General features: G+C 40.8%; 1 protein-coding gene and 1 long non-coding RNA gene across 5 annotated transcripts in view; one reads left to right on the forward strand and one right to left on the reverse strand.

The window, feature by feature from the left end:
* Positions 1 to 21,796, forward strand: part of col4a5 (collagen, type IV, alpha 5 (Alport syndrome)) — a 276,446-nt gene that overhangs the window by 233,837 nt on the left and 20,813 nt on the right. For all 3 annotated transcript variants that reach the window (XM_059976825.1, XM_059976826.1, XM_059976827.1), the window contains 5 exons: positions 13,422 to 13,555; positions 16,749 to 16,821; positions 17,928 to 17,999; positions 18,287 to 18,415; positions 18,779 to 18,877. In XM_059976825.1, coding sequence (XP_059832808.1) covers positions 13,422 to 13,555; positions 16,749 to 16,821; positions 17,928 to 17,999; positions 18,287 to 18,415; positions 18,779 to 18,877 — 507 coding nt within the window. The remainder of the gene's footprint in view (positions 1 to 13,421; positions 13,556 to 16,748; positions 16,822 to 17,927; positions 18,000 to 18,286; positions 18,416 to 18,778; positions 18,878 to 21,796) is intronic.
* LOC132397972 (uncharacterized) overlaps positions 1 to 21,796 on the reverse strand; it is an 85,782-nt gene that overhangs the window by 44,084 nt on the left and 19,902 nt on the right. The gene's annotated exons all lie outside the window — the stretch shown is intronic.

Below are 21,796 nucleotides of genomic sequence, written 5' to 3' on the forward strand. Positions count from 1 at the left end.
GGCCTGTTGCGTTCCACCAGCATTTTGTGTGTGGTCCTTCCAAAATGTTTGCTCTTGAGTTATATTGTCCAGTTTTAACCTGTTTGCAAAGATGTTCCTAGCTTGCCCACAGTGAATGCCTCCTCCGTTCACTGTCAAACTGGTCTCTTGTTCTGCGCAAAGAGTCTGAAGCCCTAGGTATCCACACTTAGCACAGGGCTAGGAACAGACTTGGCTAAGGTCATCCCAGTGGTCATCAGTCAGAGTTCACTCCTTTGACTTGTATAAGATGAGTGGCCAAAATAGACAGTGTACTAGAGGATTGTTGACCACTGTTAGAAAGATAGATACTTTATTGATCCCATAAGGAAATTACAGTGTCACAGTAGCATTAAAAGAGCACAGATATTCAAGTTAAAAAAATTAGAAGTAAGAAAGAATAAAAAATAAGTTACCTCAAACTGTCTAACAGAGGGGTTCATTGCTTCTGCTGCTATAGGTTGGCTTATTATAGAGTCTAAAGGCCAAAGGTAAGAATGGCCTCTTGGAGCACTATTTGGAACAGCACAGTTGTCTTAGTCTATTACTGAAAGTGCTTTTCTGTTCATCCAAGGTGGAATACAGAGGGTGAGAAACATTGTCTAGAATTGCCAGGAATTTCTCAAAAACCAGGATTTTGTAAACTTGTTATCTTTGCCTTTTATTCTGACAGAAGCATACAAACTCTGTAAGACCTCCCACTTACCAAGTACACCTTTGCCAGAAAACAATCTATCCCTATCCGTACTTTACTGATACTTTGGATACCATCAAAATTGGTTCTTCTCCAATATAGAACCTCAACCCCAGGGCCAGGTCTACCCTTTTCCATAATACCATGGAACTAATGACATTATGATTGCAAGATGTTAAATGTTCACCTACTCAAAATTCTGTCACCTACCCTGTCTCATTCCCTTATCCAGGATCTAGTACTGTATCACACTCTCTTGAAATGGGACTTCTATTTACTTATTAAGAAAACTTTCCTGAACGCATTTGATAAAATCTTTCCCAACTAGCTCTTCTGCAGTATGAGAATCCCAGTCAATATGTGGAAAGTTAAAATCACCTACTATAGCAACCATATGTTTCTTGCAAAAGTCTGCAATCTCTCTATAAATTTGTTTGTTCCTTTAATTCCTCACACTCTAGCACATCTAAAACAATGGCATCCTGGAACATTGAGCTGCCTGTCCTGCCCCTCCTGCAATCAAGTCTCACTAATGGCTGCAATGTCATAATTTCATGTGCGAATCCATGCCCTGAGCTTATTTACCTTTCATACATTACATTGAAATATACACAGATCCAAACATTAGTCCCACTAACTCAGCCTTTTGATTCCTGACCTTGTCTGCAGGCTTAACAATATCTTTCTCCACAGCCACTCCACTATCTGTTCTGGCACTCTAGTTTCCCATTCCCTGCAACTTTACTTTAAAATAGAGTTTAACTCTAGGTCCTGAAGGAGTTACATTTTCATTTCATTAGCTTCTAATTCCTGTGGACAGGATGGGCAAAACTGGAAATAATTAGTGCAAAAGGAGGTAGTATTGATGGGTTCATGCACCGTAGTCTGATGGTGATGGGATGAGCTGTTCTTAAAACATTGAGAGCTGGTCTTCAGGCAAATGACAGAAGATCGAGAATGTACCAAGAAGAAGGCTCAACGGAGTCTACATGTTTCCTCCAGATGAGATATCATATTGAGTTGAAATGCATCACCATTCCTTCATTAATGGTATCACTAATGGTGTACACCCCCTCCACTTCTCCCTCAGTGATACTGGTGGAGTATCTATTCCACAGTTAGAGAGCAATTGGAGGAGAGACCATCAGGGTAGCATAGCAATTAATGCAATCACTTTACAGTGCCAGCTGAAAGCTCAGCATTAGATTCCTGCAGGAAGGAAGGAGTTAATGCATCCTCTGCATGACCACATGGGTTTCCTCCAGGTGCTTTGGTTTCCTTCCACATTCCAAAAATATATGATTCAGTTTAGTAAGTTGTTGGAGCTATAAGCATAGAGACACTTGAAGATTGATCAGCGCAAACCTTGCTGATCTTATTTGATGTAAGCAACCCATTTCACTGTATTTGATATACATGTAACAAATAATGTTAATCCATATGTTTATATGTAAATGTTTGTTTTGCCCGCCAATCCTGTGACCAAACAAAAACATAATGAAGAAAATCCACCCAACAGAACTTTAAAGATAAAGTGGAAAATTGTGCAAAGCAACCTGCTCATCTGCTTATGGCTGAGTTCCCCTCTTCCAGCTCTTGTTGAGAATTTGCTGCAGTTCAACTTGTCATTTTAACTGGCTAATCAAGTTTCCAGCCAGCAGTCGTATTTGTCATGTGGCATATCTGACACATCTAATGATGACCTTTGGTTGAATATTGTCCCTCTTCAGGTCCCCCAGGTTAGCTCTTTAGCAATAATTAACTTGCGTGCATTAGCATGATAACAGTAACATACATAGCAGTAAACAACAAAGTAAGATACAAATCTTCATTCCCCTTCAACTGAAGAATAGATCTTCTCTGTACACGCCACAGAAAGAACAAAATGTTGTTACTCCAAACACTGCTGAACCCTTTGAACCCTTCTCAAAAAATATATTATAGTACATTCTCTTTCTAAGAGGAGTGTAAGTTTTGGGTCATTCTGTTAATCTTTAACAAAATACAACTTCAGCACTGAGGAATGTAAAAAATAATGGTATGAGCTGTGTAGGAGGAGGAAAGAGTCCAGCAATGGATAACTTGCTTTGTTGTCAGTATGCCAACTACCTCAGTCTGAGCCAAGCACCTGACCGCCTTTGTGGACTGTGGGGAGAAATTCAGCCTTGTCACTTGCACTCAGCGTTGGCGTAACATCAGTGAAGCTGAGTACATATAAAATCCTGTGTGCTTGCACAGGCTACCCTTGAAAATGGATTTCTCCCTCATGATCCTTTTAAAGTCAGAGGCAAAGAATACAACCCTGACTTTTAACTAATTGGAGGTGAGAGAAAAGCATGGTAGAGAAGTGGAAGTGTGTGTTCCTGAACATTGAAAGTTTTAGAAATGAAGATTTGCGCATCAACAGGACTGCTCAGAAAGGTACTAATTTCAACTGTGACTGGCAGTCTACAGAAGATCAGTCAGTTTCTGATCAGTTCATTTTTATATACATTAGGTAGCAATGTAATTCCTTGCTTACATATAGCTCGCAGTAAACATTATACCATAAAATTTAAGACCATAAACATAATATCACAAGAACATAGGAGCAGAATTAGGCCATTCGGTCCATCAGATCTTCTCCTCCATTCCACCATTGGCTGATTTGTTATCCCTCTCAACCTCATTTCTTGACTTCTCCATATAACCATTGACACCGTTACAAACCAGGAACTTCCGCTTTAAATGACTTGACCTCCACAGCTGTCTGTATCAATGATTACCACAGATTCACCACCCCCTGGCTAAAGAAGTTTCTCCTCTATTCTAAAGGGACATCCTTCTATTCTGAGATTGTGCCCTCTGATCCTTGACTCCCCCATTATAAAAAACATCCTCTCCATGTCCCCTCTATCTTGGCCTTTCAATATTCAATGGTTTTCAGTGAGAACCTCCTTTTAATCATTCTTATAAAATCCAGCAAGTACAGACCCAGAACCATCAAACGCTCCTCATACATTAACCATTTCATTCTCAGGATAAATCTTGTGAACCTCCTCTGCTTCCTGTCTGATGCCAGCATACCCTTTTGTAGATAAGGGGTACATACCTGCTCACAATGTTCAAAGTGTGGTCTGACCAGTGCCTTACAATGCACAGTGTGTGGTAATGCTCAATACAAATATAACAGCTGAATGGCACAAAAAATGCGGCACTAAACTAAAGGGGTGTAAAAACAAATGCATTGTAATATAGCTTTTCATTATCCTTGGCAGAGTTGTCAATTTCCTGCTCTTGCAGATTTTGACTGGGCTATTACTCTTCTTTAGTCCCATTATAGCAGCAATACATCAGAAGATGGAATTAAAAGCATTTCCCCTTGTTGTGTATCATTGATCCTGTTCCGCAAACTTTAACCACAGTAAGACAGCAATAACTTGGCACCTCTTCCTAAGCTCTATATCATGAAATAATATTGGAGTACTACAGATCTCCACACTACTGAACTTCATCTTCCACACTGTGCACAATCTTACTTAAGAAGTAAAATCCATCCATTAAATTCACCCTATCTCTAACCCATTAAGATTTTATTTCATGGGCAGATACATAAAGCAGCTTTGGTGATAAAATCATGATAAGGGGACAGTGAATGGGAAGAAGAACAGGGTCCTCCGTAGGTAGCAGGAATGTGGACTCAATAACAACAAGTTTGCTATCAAAAGACACAAAATTTGCAATTTAAATTGAAGCCATCATGAATCGGTGTAAAATGGACAATCAATCTGATTCTCTGACTTCTGATGAGGTTTCTTGGCCCATAAGATCAACTCTTTGTTCCCTTCCATAGACATTGTCTGGCTAGTCCCATTGACTTGTCCCCCATCATGGTTTAGTTACCAAAGCTGTTGGTCCAGGGAATAAAATCTTCATCAGTGAGAGAGAGGGTGAAAGTGCTGAGTTCCTCCAGAATTTTATGCATTTTGCACTGACTTTCATACATGGCAGATTCCCAGGAAATGAAAATCCCTACATTAGGTCTGATTCTTATTGATATAACTATGAAAGCGTGATAGCATTTTACTGAGACTCGTGGAAACTTAAGACACTATGAATGCTGGACTCTGGAGAAACAAACTCTCTCCTGAAGGATCTCAGTATGTCAAGCAGTGTCTGTTTGGGGGACAATGGAATTGTTGACCTGAAACATCACAAATTCCTTCCCCCACCTACCACACCCCCTGCCCCACAGCAGATGCTGCTCAAGCTGCTGAGTTACTGCAGCAAATTTCCAATTACACTCAGTTAGTTGAGGGCAAAGTCATCAACAATTGTTTGAATACCAGATAATGATAAGTTGAAACTTTATGGTTCACTGCCTTGGTTCATGTGACTGAAGGACTTACTGCAGGATTTGTAGCTTAATGAGTGCTCGTGGTTTTAAGAAATTGGATCTCAAAATGATTATGGCAGAGGTCTGTGCAGATTGGAATTAATGTCTCCTCCTCACCTACAGTCAGCTTTAGCCCACTTCAAGGACAAGTGCTTAGCCCACTGCTCTACTCTCTACACTCTCAACTGTGTGTCGAAGCACAGCTCAAATGCCATTTATAAATTTGCCAATGGTACAGCTATTGTGGCAGAGCTTCAGATGGTGACGAGGAGGTGTACAGGAGTGAGAGCAATCAACTGGTTGAGTGGTGTCACAACAACAACAAACCTTGCACTCAATGTCAGCATCGAGGACATCTTCAAAAGGTGATGCCTCAAAAAGGCAGAATCCATCATCAAGGACCCACATCACGCAGGGCAAGCCCTCTTCTCATTGGTACTATTTAGGAAGAGGTACAGGAGCCTGAAAACACACACTCAGTATTACAAAAACAGCTTCTTCCCCACCACCATCAGATCTCTGAATGGACATTGAACCCATATACACTATGTCACTATTTCTCCCTCTCTTTTTACACTATTTAAGTTATTAAATGTATTTATTTAATTATAACATTATTATTATTATATATTGCAATGTACTGCAGCTGCAAAACAGCATATTTCATGATATATGAACATACATAATAACTAGCAGCAGGAGTAGGCCAAATAGCCCATCAAGCTTGCTCCACCATTCAATAGAATCATGGCTGATCTGGCCATGGAGTCATCTTCACCCATATCCCTTAATTCCCCAACTATGCAAAAGTCTATCCAGCCTTGTCCTAAATATGTTTACTGAGGTAGCCTCCACTGTTCCATTGGGAAGAAAATTCCACAGATTCACCACTCTGTGGGAAAAGCAATCCCTCCTCATCTCCATTCTAAATCTACTCCCTCGAATCTTGAGGCTATGTCCCTTAGTTCTAGTCTCACCTACCAGTGGAAACAACTTTCCTACCTTTATCTTATCTATGCCTTTCTTAATTTTATATGTTTCCATAAGATCTCCTCTCATTCTTCTGAATTCCCATGAGTACAGTCCCAGACGACTCAATCGTTCCTAATAGTCTCACCCCCTCTCCTGGAATCAACCTGGTGAACCTCTTCTGTACCGCCTCCAAAGCCAGTATATCCTTCCTCAAGTAAGGAGACCAGAACTGCACACAGTACTCCAGGTGCAGCCTCACCAGTACCCTGTACGATTGAAACATAACCTCCCTGCTCTTAAGTTCAATCCCTCTAGCAATGAAGGCCAGCATTCCATTTGCCTTCTTGATAGCCTACTGTGCCTGCAAACCAATCTTTTGTGATTCATGCACAAGCACTCCCAAGTCCCTCTGCACAGCAGCATGCTGCAATTTTTTACCATTTAAATAATAATCTGCTCTTCCATCTTCCCTTCCAAAGTGGATGACCTCACATTTACCAACATTGTATCCATCTACCAGACCTTGCCCACTCACTTAACCTGTCTATATCTCCCTGCAGACTCTTTGTATCTTCTGCACAGTTTGATTTTCCACTCAATTTAGTATCATCAGCAAACTTAGATACACTACACCCAGTCCCCTCTTCCAGATTGTTCATGTATATTGTGAACAGTTGTGGTCCCAGCACTAACCCCTGTGACACACCACTCACCACTGATTGCCAACCAAAGTACACCCATGTATCTCAACTCTCTGCTTTGTATTAGTTAGCCAATCCTCTATTCATACTTATACATCACCCCCAACTCTATGCATCCTTATAGATAAGTCTTTTATGTGATACATTATCAAACGCCTTCTGGAAATCCAAGTAAATAACATCTATCTGCTCCCCTCTATCCAATGAGCTCATTATATCCTCAAAGAACTCCAGTAAGTTGTCAAACAGGATCTGCCTTTGCTAAATCCATGCTGTGTCTGCCTGATGAATCCATTTCTTTCCAGATAACTTGCTATTTCTTCTTTAATGATAGATTCAAGCATTTTCCCAACTACAGATGTGAAACTGACTGGCCTATAGTTACCTGCATTTTGTCTACATTCTTTTCGGAACAGTGGCGTGACATTTGCTGTCTTCCAATCTGCTGGGACCTGCCCGGAGTCCACTATAACTTCTGCCATTTCTTTTAGTACCCTGGGATGCATTCCATCAGGACCAGGGGACTTATCTACCTTCAGGCCCACATGTTTGCTCAGCACTACCTCTTTAGTGATAGCTATTGTATCAAGGTCCTCACCTCCCATCACATCCATAACATCTCTCTTTAGCATGTTTGACATGTCCTCCACCATGAAGACTGACACCAAGTGGTCATTCAAAGCCTCTGCCATTCCCCCTTCTCTTACTCCAAGGGACCTACATTCACTGGCCACCCTTTTCCACTTTATATAATTGTAAAAACTTCTACTATCTATTTTTATATTTTGTGCTGGTTTATTTTCATAATCTGTCTTCCCTTTCTTTATTGTTCGCTTTGTGGTTCTTTGTTGCTTTTTAAAGTTTTCCCAATCTTCCAGTGTCCCACTGCTCATGGCAACTTTGTATGCACAGGCTTTTAGTTTGATGCCTTCTTCTATTTCCTTAGTTATCCAAGGCTGGCTCTATCCACCCTTACGATCCTTGCTTTTAACTGGAATATACTTAATTTGAGCAGCGTGAAAAATCTCTTTGACAGTCTTCCACGGTTCCTCAAGCATCCCACCATATAGCCTGTGTTCCCAATCAACACTAGCCAGCATAATACACTGGTTTTAGATCAAACTATTGTACCCGCCATTTGTATGAGAAAATCATACTGTGATCACTCTTTCCAAGAGGATCCCGAACTACAAGATCACTATTTTTACCTTTATCATTGCACAGGACCAGATCTAAGATAGCACACTCCCATGTAGGTTCAGTAACATATGCCAGGGATATTAAACGTGTGATTCTGATTCTGAAAAGTAATGTGGCAAATTTGTAGCTTTTCCAACCATTGCAAATTTATTATTATTGGCAAAGTTATGGAGGACAGCCTTTACCTTTCAGCATAGTGCTGGATAATCTTTTATGCCCAGCTGAGAGGGAAATCAGATCTTGGTTTAATCTTGTGCAAAGTAGGGCTTTTCCTTCAGTGCAGCTAAGATTGATACTAAAATATAGCCTAGTGTTTCATTTCAGCTCTGACTCAGAGTGGAGCGTGCCACCTTGACCTCAACCAATAACCCCAAATAAAAACTTAGCTATGGGTCATATTGGAGCTGGGATATTTAAAAACACCTCAGGGACCGAAGTGGTTCAAGAAGACAGCTCATCACCACCTTCTGAAGGGCAACTAGGAATGGGCAATAAATGCTGGCTTAGCTGGTGACGCGCACTTCCCGTAAATGTATAAATTTAAAAAATACACTCCATAAGACTATACTTTATAGTACAGTACAGTACAGGTGACCTGGGTTCAATTCCCACCATTGTCTGTAAGGAGTTTGTACATTCTCTCCGTAGCTGCTTAGGTTTCCTCCCACAATCCAAAGAAGCAGCCGTTGGTAGGTTAACTTGTCATTGTAAGCTGACCCATGATTAGGCTAGGATTAAATTGGGGGTTACTGGGTGGCACGGTTCGAAGAGCAGGAAGGGCCTATTCCATGATGCATCTCAATAAATAATATAAATAATAGATAGGAGCAGTATTAATCCATTTAGCCCTTAGAGTCTATTCCGCCATTCGATTGTGGATGATTTATTTTTCTATTTCAACCCTATTTCCCTGCCTTCTGGCCATATATTGTATGATATGACTGACCAATCTTAACAATGAAACTGGATCTCACTGAACTTTGACCCTTTCCAGGTCCCCAAGGTTAGGTAATACTACAAGCAATTATTGCTTGGCATGCTGTTGTTATTTTGTTGGGTTGATGGGATTAAATGTGTAAACTTTGCAGCACTACTGTGAGTTATAAACTAAAAGCTTTATTATTAAAAAAGACTGTTATTTAATTGGTGGTTTGACAGTCTTGTCAATCATATTTTGCCAATTAAAATATATAATTGAAATTAAAATATATATAATTTTAATACAAATGAAGAAATGCTTTGAGCCATTAAGCAACTGCAGTGGGATGTTCCAGATTCAATTGAAATCAGAGATTGATTTCAGATCGCTGGGCATGTCAAAGTCTTAGTGTCATTCTCGCAGGCTTGAAGGGTTAAAGCTATCATCAGATGAGTATACTGCTTTTTTAGAACATTCAATTTTACATATTGGACCTTGTATTAAACCTTATCTCAATTTCTTTCAACAGAATACCTGTACAGTATTTGTCCTTCAAAGAAAAGACCAGTGCTTTGATGTTGTCAGAAAGTTTAACTTTGTAAAATAAGTTTCTTTAGTTCTGTTCAAACTATGTGAAGAAAGGGGCCATCTATTTCTGAATTAGAATCAGGTTTAATTTCCTTGGCATATGTTGTGAAATCTGTTGACTTTGCAGCAGCAATACAATGCAATACATGATAAATTAGAAAAAAATGAATTACAGTGTGAGTGTGAATAGTTCAAAAACAGAAATACCAAATGTGGTGAAGTTATGTCCATTTAGAAATCAGATAGCAAAGGGGAAGAAGCTGTTCCTGAATCACCGAGTGTGTGCCTTCAGGCTTCTGTACCTCCTTCCTGACAGTAACAATGAGAAGAAGGCATGTCCTAGATGAAAGGGGTCTTTGATGATGGACACCCACTTTCTGAAGCACTACTCCTTGAAGATTTTCACCATTCCACACTATCATCCTATCCCACAATACCACATGCACCTAGCTCCCTCAAAGATCTGACTATGGGTAAGGTACTTCTTTGTAGAAATGGGCATACTTACTGTCCTATACTTTAGCAATCATTCTACATCTATTATTTTCTGTCACTTGAGGGAAATTACCTTACTACTTGCATCTTTTTAGGATCACAAAAAAGAAATTCCTGTGTTTAAATAGGTTCATACTAAGAAATTGGGTGGTGGGGTAGAGATATATCTCTACCAAAGTTGGTGTAAGACGCTCCTTCCGTTCGCAAGTCTGCAGGTCACCTTTGGGCGAGGTGTAGCAACAGCTTAAACCCCACCCCCTCAATCAGGGTCAAATGAAGCAGGTGATGGATGGCCGTATGAGTAGCCAGTGCATACACAAGTCATGGTTATGTGACCACTGACACCGGGCAGGCAACCTCTTGAGGTGTATTGATGTTGGCTGGGGTTGCCCATCTTGTAAAGACACTGCCCAGAAGAAAACAATGGCAAGCCACATCCGTAGAAAAATTTACCAAGAACAATCATGGTACCGGAAAGACTGTGATCGCCCACATCATACGACGTGGCACATAATGAAGATGATACTAAGAAAACCGTGAAAACTCGATCAGAATCAGGTTTATTATGACTGAAGTTTTGCAAAATTTGTTTTGAGGCAGCAGTACAGTGCAATACGTAAAATATACTATACATTAAGAAATATATAAAAAGAACTAAGTAATACAAAAAAGGGCAAAATAGTGAAGCAGTTTTCATGGATTTATGGACTGTTCAAACATCTGATGGCAGAGAGGAAGAACTGTTCCTAAAAAGTTGAGTATCTTCAGGTTCTTGTATCTCCTCCATGATGAGAAGAGGCCATATCCTGGGTGATGGAGATCCTTAAAGATAAAACCAAAGGGCATGTTCTTAGAGTAAAGAATCAATGATTTTGGACAGAGATGGGAGGTTCTTTGGCTCAAAATTATGAATCCTTGAAGACAGTGGCTGCTCACAATTAAAGACAAATATTGATAGTGTTTGATACTAAGGATGTCAAGAATATGGGCAACATACTGAGGTATTTGCAGCCTATCAAACAGAGAATCAACCTCAAGAGCTGTGTTGCCTATTTTCACTTCATGTTTTGACTCCTTGAGCTGAGGTAGTACATCAGGTGATGGGTTAATGATCAGACAAGGAGGTTGTTTTATAAAAAGACATGATGATCAAAAAAGTTCAAAAGTAGATTTATGATCAAAGTGCGTATATGTCACCAGATACTACCTCGAGATTTATTTTCCTGCAGGCATTCACAATAGAACAAGGAAATATAATATAGTTGATGAAAAACTACACGTAAAACTGGACGTGGTAACATAGTGGCAGCATGTCACTGTTACAGCTCGGGGCATCCTGGAGTTCAGAGTTCAGTTCCGGTGTCGTCTGTAAGAATTTGTATGTCCTCCCCATGAACCATATATATTTCAAGTTTCAAGTCTCCTTTGCATAGACTCCTAAGCATAGACTTTACTGGGGTGGCCAGTTTTCTTGGGCAACAGGACAGCTTGGATGTTTGGTAGGACGCCACCCTGGGCAATAGTAACCCCACCCAGCTACTTATTCAGTACTTCGTCATTGCGAATGGCGAGGTGGAGATGGCGGGGAATGATCCTGGTCTTTTTGTTGTCGCGAGCTGCATTGCCAGCCAGTTCCAAGATCTCAGCCATTAAATACTCCCAACATTGCCGCGAAGTAGACAGGAGCACCCGCACCAATACGCTCAGCATAATTACCCTTCGCAAAAACCGATGGATTCGACCAACCAAGCCAGCCCGCGAAGAACAGGACTTCGATTTAGTACATCCTTTCCCGCCAGTTTTTCCTCATCCAGACATCTTCCTAACGACCTTCAACTCCGAAATATAGTAGAAACAAAGGATGTTGTGAATAGTGAGGGTGGAGTGCCACAGGAGAGGTGAGGGACAGGTGGCAGAGAAGGAGTGCCAGGGGTGGGGGTTGTCCGTGTGCAGACATACCCAGCCCTGAGACACAAGGCAAAAAATCATTTGATTCCAAACAACAGGTTTGTTGATCATTACAGAATGTCTCTCTGGTGCTTCCTGCTCCCTCCCTCCTCCCTTTCCCTTTCCCCAACCATGATACTCCTCTCCCTGCCCCCTTCCCACTCTCAGTCTGCAATAAAGACCCATATCAGAATCAGGTTTATCACCACTCACATATGTCATGACTTTTTTTAATGGCAGCAGTGCCGTGCAATACATAAAATTGCTACCGTGTTACGCAAAATTCTGAGGCATCTTAGCTATATATATATATGTGCCTAAGATTTGTGCACAGTACTGCACAAATATATATGTGTGTACCTCCTTCCAAGCTCCCTCGTACTACTACTACTGGAGAAAAAAGGTAGAAGCAGATTCAGATAAAAATAGATATTTGAAAGGAAGTTATTTTGTGGGACTATGACTATAGGGCACTATTTGATAGACTGGATGAAGTTTCCAGGGAAGCTTGCTGGGCAAATTCTACTGGCCTTAGCAGCCCTGGACATTGGATATTAAACACCACCAAGAATTCCAATTCATCTCCATACTTCCCTCTTGGAAAATGCACGTCAGGTAACAACAGATCAGATACAAATCTCAACACTTTCTATGCACTGTCTGTAATGCAATATAATTGGGGGCTCTGATGCAATTGCCACCAGCAAAAACACTTTTCTTTCAACCACCATGGGAGAAATTTTGAAAAAAATAGATGTAATTTCGAGTAGATTGGGTGTTAGTTCATCCCCTCAAGATCGACAAAACCACCTATGTCTCAAGCCACAGGAAGTTGATCTGAGTTTTAACAAATATTTCTCCTCAATGTTTATTGCGGTGATAAAGGAAACAAGTAGAAAAATTTTGAAGGACATTCATATTACCAGGAGGGAGAATTTAAGCCTTACAGTGCATTAAGGTGAATAAATTCCTAGAGACAAATTGACTGCATCTTTGAACCTACTGAGAGGCTAGAGAGGAAATTGCAGAGGCCCTTTCAGAGGTATTTGCCTCATCTTTAGTCACCATTACATTTTTCAATGACTGGAAGGTGGCTAATGTTGTTCCATGTTTAAAACGTGCAGCAAAGTTACATTGAGGCATTTATGAAGCACTGGTATAGGTACATGGAGGGACAGGGCTTAGGGGAGTATTGATCAAACGCAGGAGATTAGGACTAGCTGGGTGAGCACTGTGGTCAACATGGATGCATTGGGCTGAAGGGCCTCTATCTGTGCTCTATTGTTCTATGATTCTAGACAAATAATTTATATTTCTGGTGAGATAAACATGATTTTTGATATAATATAGTCTGTACATTGATTTGTTTACCTTGGGTCCAACTTTTAAGAATGATATACAATAGCTGCTGTTATAATCATGCAAGTATATTTTCCATTTTGTGGCCAGTGGTAAACTTAATTTCCTTTGCTCCAACCCAGAAAATACTAATGACATGTTAATCTCTTATAGGCCCACCAGGTCAACCTGGTAGTCCAGGTTTGAAAGGGGCAGGGAACATCAAAGGGGAAAAGGGGGACCCTGGTCTTTCAGGGGCTCCAGGATATCCCGGACCTAAAGGAGAAAGTGGATTACCAGGAAGACCAGTGAGTAAAGGTTCTACAGTCTTTGGTGTATGTTAAAAATCATGACAATTCAAAGGGTCAGTGGTTCATTTTATTATCAAACTATGTATGTAGAATACAATTCTGAAATTTGTCTTCTCCAGATAGCTATAGAATACAGAAAACTCTTCAGGTAATTAAAAGAAGGACAACAATCACCCCCCCCCCCGCAAGAAAAGAAAAAGAAATAATAATTCGCAAACCCCAAACACTCTCAACCCCTCCCTCACACAAAAACTAACAGATCACCCAAACCCCCAGCCCACCAATCTGCAAAAGAAAGAATGGGTGAGAACAAAAAAAATTGAATTGAATGGGGCCAATTTAAATGACAGTCCAATCCATAAATCTTTCTTTGGCCTTCACCTACAGTCCCTGAGAATTAACAAAGCAAATAATGCTGATGAGCAGAGAATGAAATATGAAATAAAACTGAAGCGAATGAATAAGATTCAATTACACATAGAAAATGGAACCATCTCATCACCTGCTCACTGAGATCAATGGTAAATGGTAGGGCATTGAGGGATGCAGTAGAACAGAGTGATCTAGAAATAATGGTGCACAGTTCCCCTGAAGGTGGAATCTCATGTGGATAGGGTGGTGAAGAAAGCTTTTGGTATGCTGGCCCTTATAAATCAGAGCATTGAGTATAGGAGTTGGGATGTAATGTTAAAATTGTACAAGGCATTGGTGAGGCCAAATTTGGAGTATTGTGTACAGTTCTGGTCACCGAACTTTAGGAAAGATGTCAACAAAATAGAGAGAGTACAGAGGAGATTTACTAGAATGTTTTCTGAGTTTCAGCACCTAAGTTACAGAGAAAGGTTGAACAAGTTAGGTCTTTATTCCTTGGAGCGTAGAAGGTTGATGGGGGACTTGATAGAGGTATTTAAAATTATGAGGGGGATAGATAGAGTTGACGTAGATAGGCTTTTTCCATTGCGAGTTGGAAAGGACGTGAGTTGAGAGTTAGGGGGCAAAAGTTTAGGGGTAACATGAGGGAGAACTTCTTTACTCAGAGAGTGGTAGCTGTGTTGAACGAGCTTCCAGTAGAAGTGGTAGAGGCAGGTTCGATGTTGTCATTTTTTTAAAAATTGGATCGGTACATGGACAGGAAAGGAATGGAGGGTAATGGGCTGAGTGCAGGTCGGTGGGACTAGGTGAGAGTAAGTGTTCAGCACGGACTAGAAGGGCCGAGATGGCCTGTTACTGTGCTGTAATTGTTATATGGTTATATGATTATATCATGGTTGGTACAATATTCTTTTAACTCCAGTTCCTCCCTGAGACATATAGTCCTCAGCTCCCTTGTAACCCAAAAGTCTCCCTAAGCTGAACATATTCTGTGACAGCAGGTATTTTGGGTATATCAAACCTACAAATTAGAAGCAAGTTCAAACTTGCTGGCCCCTCAAATCTGCTCTGCCATAAAATAAGATCATAGCTGATATGATTGTCAACTCAACTCCATATTCTCAATGAGAAATTCAGAATTCAGAGGTGCAAAGAGACCTGGGAACCCTGTTGCAGAATACCAACCCATATTTTGACTTTTAATTACCTGATATGCTTGCTTGCTACTTTACTGCATCTCACGCAAAACAATATCCAGATCCCATTGTACTGCATCATTTTGTGGTTTCTCGTCATTTAAACAATGATCTGTGTCCTATTCTTCGTCAAATGGTCTGGAGAAATTAGTGAATGAGTGCTAAGGTGGTTTACCATCTTTCCATTGAAGGAATTGTTTCCAGATTATTTTTGGTGAAGTACAAATATTCAGATTTAAACTATTCCACAGATTCTGTACTTCTAAATGCAGTATTTTATGGAATTATGGTATTTGATATATGATATATGGAATTAAGTCAGTGAGTTTTAGCAGTGTAGGAAGTGGTGCCAAGCTGTGCAACTAAAACCAGCAGCAGCTCATAAATCCCATTTGTGGCACCTGATATTATTTTCATTTGTAAAGTGGCACAAAGTATTATCAATTTTAGAACCCACAATATGCACTTTTTTTATCTCACTGTTAGTGGAACTTCATTAGGTACAGAAATAAAGTCTGGTGTGACTTTCTGCTGCTGTAGCCCATCCACTTCAAAATATGGTGTGTTGTGCATTCAGAGATGCTTTTCTGCACAGCACTGTTGTAATGTGTGGTCATTTGAGTTACTGTCACCTTCTTGTCAGCTTGAACCAGTCTGGCCATTCTCCTCAGACCCCTGTCATTAAAAATGCATTTTTGCCCACAGAACTGCCACTCAATGGACATTTTTTTTTTGTTTCTTGCACTATTCTCTGTAAACTCTAGAGACTGTTGTATTTGAAAATCCCAGGAGATCAGCGGTTTCTGAGATACTCAGACCACCCTGTTTGGCACCAACAATCATTCCACAGTCAAAGTCACTTCAATTACATTTCTTCCCATTTTAATCAATGTTGTCTGAACAACAGAACCTTATGACCATATCTGCATGCTTTTATGCACTGAGTTGCTGCCACATGTTTGGTTGATTAGGTATATTTCAGTAATAAGCAGGCCATACCTAATAAAGTAGCCAATGAGTTTAAAAAATACAAAGAGAAAATGCTAATAATATGTAACAGGTCAGGCAACATCTGTGGAGACACTGAATTAAAGTCTTTCATCTTTCACTGGAACCTGTGGAAATTCATTAAACTAAAACATTGTCTCTGTTTCTCTTGCAGAAACACTGCCTAACCTTGCTGAGTCTTTACAGCATTTTCTATTGTTATTTTAGATTTTAGATTCTTCACTCATTTGCTTTTTGATACAGTTTTGGAGACCTTTTGGGGATTCTTGTGTAAGTTAGAGGGGTCGGTAGCTTGTTTGAAGGCCTTTTCCCAAATCTGAGTGACTCTGAACACAGCTATTATCGGTAAAGAACCAAGAATCTTCTTTACAATTAAATAAAACACTACAGCACAGTTCAGGCCCTTTGCCCCATAATGTTGTGCTGATGTTTTAACCTACTTCACAATCAAACTAACACTTCTGTCCTACATAGCCGATAATTGTCCATATTTTTTGTTTCATTTTTCTTTCATCCATGTGCCCAAATACATGGTAGTATCCAATTCCTGCAATCCAATCATTTGGTAAGAGCTTTACCTGAGCATCTTAATAGTTCATTTTGCATCTCTTCAGGGTAACCCAGGACCACCGGGCTTCAATGGACCAAAAGGAGACCCAGGTTTTCCAGGTCCTCCAGGATTCCCAGGTAAGAAAGAAGGCACCATATTTTTTTCTGGAATAGTATGGCTTCCTACCTGCTGGAATCCAGTTCAACTGTTCTTTAAGATAAAGCAGCTTAAAAATTCTGTGGTGTTGCACAACTTCTTCATGCACAGTGCTGAGGAATTTTGATCTAAAATGCTAAACACAATCAGCCTAGGCACCAGAGACTGTAGATACTGGTATGTGGAGGAAATCACAAAGAGCTGGAGAAGCTCTGCAGGTCAGGTAGTATCTGTGGAAGGAAATGGACAGTCAGTTGAAGACTCTTCTGAGGGACTCCCATGCACAGCTCTCGTGGGTGGCAAAGTCAGCATAGCGCTATTACTGGCCCAGCTGTCTGTAAGAAGAAAGCACATCCTCCCCGTGACTCTGTGAACAAGATATCGGGGAAAACTCTTGCAAAGCCGCCACATTCTGAGTTTTACTTTTCATTTGAAGCACTGCATTTTCGATACTGCAAGCCCCTTTCTAAACACTGCATGGAAGTACCAGCAGAGATATTAATGTGCCTTTCAGAGCTGAAACATTCATATGAACATACAAATAAGAAGCAGGCATAGTTATTTGACCACTCAAGCCCGCTTTGTCATTAATAAGCTAATGGTAGATCATGTTAAATTCATAGTCAGAGGTAAACCTGCTCATACTGAATCTTACTATATCTGCTAGAAATGCTAACAATATTAACCATTTGAATTCAATGTTGGCTGAACTTTCTGTGTGTGTCTTTACAAAAGATACAAGATGAGAAGCAATCATCTTAAGTATGAAGATCAGTTTGCCATCTGGTAATCATTGGGCTAGATCTCTCTCAAATGAACCTGCGAACCTTGCTTGCTCACCATGCAAGTGTGGGTCCGACCTTGAGACAACTCAGTTGACATTTGGCTTAATATGTTAAGCACATCCTTTGAGTCAACTGTGAGACCGGCAGTACAACATGAGGTCCGCCACTTCAGTGGGATCTGCTCCATTTTCTCTGTTTGACTCTCAGTGCAATGTGCGGTTGTAGATGCGAATGGCTCATTAGTTAAGTATTGGATTTTGGTGAAAGATGTGGCTTCATCCAAGTTCTCACTTGTTTCACAGGGGCAAAAGGATCTCCTGGACCTCCAGGTCTTAAGGGGTCTCCAGGTGAAACAGGACTGCCTGGTGAACCAGGTAGGTTTTATCTGCCTTGTCAATCTTTAGATTTGCTTAGCCTCTGTATCCTGACAAAGTTGAAAGTTCAAAGTAAATTTATTATCAAAGTACAAGTATTTCCCCATATACAACCCTGAGATTCGTTTTCTTGCTGGCAGTCAATAAGTACATCCTAAAATCAATGAGAGACCACACCAACTGCGCATTCAACCAGTGTGCAAGATAATAAACTGTGCAAATACAAGAAGGAAGAAATGCTAGTTTCTCTGTCTTTCCCATTTTAACCCATGACCTTTGTTATGCAGGTCCACGTGGTCCACCTGGACCATTTCTATCACTGCCACCTTTGAAAGGAGAACCGGGTTTACCAGGACAACCGGGCTCATCTGGTCTTAAAGGAGCACCAGGCATAGCTGGCTCACCAGGACCTCCAGGTAAGACAACAATAACTTATACAGTAGCCCTGAATGTGAATATAAAAGACTAAATTTGCACACTCGGAATCTGGGAATCCATGTCCCAATTATTGCTCTTCTGTTACAGAATTAGAGAATGAAATTTGAAATAATGCAGATGCTAGAAATCAGGGGATAAAAAGAAAAGTACTCAGCAAATACTCAGGCATCAAACAGAAACTGCTGATGTTTCAGGTCAAGAAACAATTTTGTCACAATTGGCTCACTTTTGTGAAGTTTTTGGCCTGAAATGTAAACTCTGCTTTTCTTTCCAAAGATTTCTAACTGCTTCCAGCATTTGTAAAATTTGAATGATTTTGTAAAAATGCTTCTCTCTCCCAGGCCCTTTGGGACCCCCTGGAGACCCAGGGCAGGATGGACTTCCTGGATTTAACGGACCAATTGGGCCAAAAGGAAGTCCAGGCCCTTCAGGTGAATCAGGTAAGAGTAGGAAGCGTAGTTGTTACTCATTATTAGCTTGCAGCAAGATTCTTATGTATTAACATTAATTTTAAGGAATTTCCAATCCAGAGCTAAGGATGCTGCCCTATCCCTTTCCATTGCCAATGGCATGGTGATATTTGCTATTTGAGATGTATGAGCATTTAGGATACTGCTCAATTTTTATCCCCCCCCCCAATATTTTTCCAAAATGTGAAAGCTAAACAAAGCTACTGCTACAATAAGACCAAACTCAGGTGGAGGAGCAAGCATATTCCGTCTGGGTAGCCTCCACCCTGATGGAACGAACGTCAATTTCTCTAACTTACATTCATCTCTTCCTCCACACCACCCCTTTGAATCCTCCCACATCGTGTCCCTTTTCCCATTCCCTCTCGCCCTTTCTCCTCAGCTGCCCTCATGACCAGCCTATCAGCTCCCTTTGGTTCCCACCTCCTTTCCTTTGTTCCTTGGTTCCACTCCAGAATATTGTGTGTTAATGAAACATTGCAAAAATAGTGAGTACAGGACCCCGACATTGGTTCCATCTGGTGTACTACTGCGGCCCACTTTTCCTTAAAATCTTTTGCCCTGTCCACCAGTGGTTATTAAGAATTAATTCTTACCAGATTACATTCACAGAACAGACATTCTTTCTGTACTATCCAGGGCAGAGTCAACAAGTGATTTAATCATTTGAATTATCTTGTCCCCATGATGATCAAGCCATGCACAACTTGGTACATTAGGATCTGTGTGTTCTAGTGGCCAAGGTGCAGGAGTAGCAGGCATTGGAGGTGTGTGGTGGGGTTTGCAAATGGTATGTTAGCCTTTATAAACAGAGGATTTGATCACAGGAATAAGGGATTCTAATTGAAATTGCCTTCATGAGAGTGCATCCGGTGTCATGTGTATAGTGATTCATCTTTACCTTCAAAAAGAGGCTACATGATAGTGTGGTAGTCACACATGGGGGTTCAATTCCCACTGCTGTCTGTGAGAAGTTTGTACGTTCTCCCAGTGACCTCACGGGTTTCTTCAGAGTACTCTGGTTTTCTTCCACATTCCAAAGGTGGTTAATGAGTCGTGGGCATGTTACACTGGCGCCGGTAATGTGGAGACTCTTGTGGGTTGCCCAGCATGACCTTCACTGATCTGATTTGATGCAAAGGATGCATTTCACTGTATGTTACAATGCACACGACACATAAAGCTCATCTTTATCTCTAGATGTACCTGCCATTGAAGGAGTGCAGCAACACCTGCTTCCAGGGATGGCAGGTTTACTGTATGAGGAGGGAGTCAATGGAACAGGATAATAATCTATAAAGTTTGGGATAACGAGAGGAAAGCTCATCAAAACTTTCAAACTTTGTAAGGAGGTTAGCAGTAGATGCATGGAGGATGTTTCCACTAACTGAGCTGCCTAGGATCAGGAAGATGCTGTTTTAAAATAAGGACATTTTAGAACTTAGATGAGAAAAAAAATCTGTTGATACAGATGGTGTTGAACCTTTGGAATTCTGCACCACAGAAGGTCTTGGCAGCTCAGTCACTGAATTCATTCAAAAAAAAAATCAGAATCAGGTTTAATACCACTGACATAGCCAACAAATTTGTTGTTTTTCAGCAGCAGATAAATACAATATATAAAAATACTATAAATTACATTAGGAAGTATATATTACAATTTTAAATTTAAAAAGTAGTTCAAAAACAGAGCAAAGATAGTGAGGTAGTGTTCATGGGTTGGTTCACTGTCCATTCAGAAATCTGATGGTGCAGGGAAAGAAGGTGTTTTTAAAATGTTGAGTATGTAGCTTCAGGCTGCTGTACTTCCTTCCTGTTGGTAGTATTGAGAAGTGAACACATCCTGGGTGAGGAGGGGTCCTTAACGATGGATGCTGCCTTTCTGAGGTATCACCTTTTGAAGATGTCCACGATGCTGGGGAGGCTGGTGCCAGTGGTGGAGCTGGCAGAGTTTACAACTCTCTGATAAGAGACTGGTTGATAAGGGAATCGAGGGATATGGTGCTGCAAAATGATACTGAGCCAGATTATGCGTGAACTTGATAAAGCGTAAAGCAGGCTCAGAGGGCCAGGTAGCCTACTCCTGCTTTTATTTCTTAAGGATTAAAACCACTGGAATTGAACGTGGCGATGCTAGTTTGTGTTCTTATGGCTGGAAGTCCCTAAAGTTGAAAGTGGCATCACCAGGTTGTGTTCCACCCTCCATGACATCGACCTCTAATGGTACCCAGAGCCATTCAAACAGCTGAGTTCAATCCAAAGGAAAGACACTTACATTTACAGTACTATGCTGCTACCACAAAAAAAACACAAATGTGATTGATGATGAACCTGATTCTGATATGGATTTCTATTGTGTACTGCATGTGGGAAGAGGGTAAGGGAGAGGGGAGGGAGCAGGAAGCACCAGAGAGACATTCTGTAATGATCAATAAACCAATTGTTTGGAATCAAATAACCTTGCCTGGTGTCTCAGGGCTGGGTGTGTCTACACCCAGACAACCCACACCCCTGGCATTCTTCCTCTGCCACCTGCCCTTGGTGCTCTACCCTTGCTATTCCAAACATCCGTTACTCCCAACTCTGTGTGTGTGTGTGTGTGTGTGTGTGTGTGTGTGTGTGTGTGTGTGTGCGCGGGCGTGCGCGTGCGTGTGTGTACGTGCGCACGTGCCCCTAAGACTTTTGCACAGTATGGTGTTTATTGTGAGCCAATCCCAAGCCTTTGTACATTTTCCTACTAAGGCAATAGGCATGTTGATATTATGGAAGTGTATAAAATCTCAGTAATATGTAGGCTGAAGCATGAACATAACACCTATTGGACTGTGTTTCAACTTCAGTAAAGTTTGAAAAGGATCATTAGTGGATTGTCGCTCTTATATCGTACAG

Source organism: Hypanus sabinus, chromosome 8 (assembly GCF_030144855.1).
Source record: "Hypanus sabinus isolate sHypSab1 chromosome 8, sHypSab1.hap1, whole genome shotgun sequence".
Lineage (NCBI taxonomy): Eukaryota > Metazoa > Chordata > Chondrichthyes > Myliobatiformes > Dasyatidae > Hypanus > Hypanus sabinus.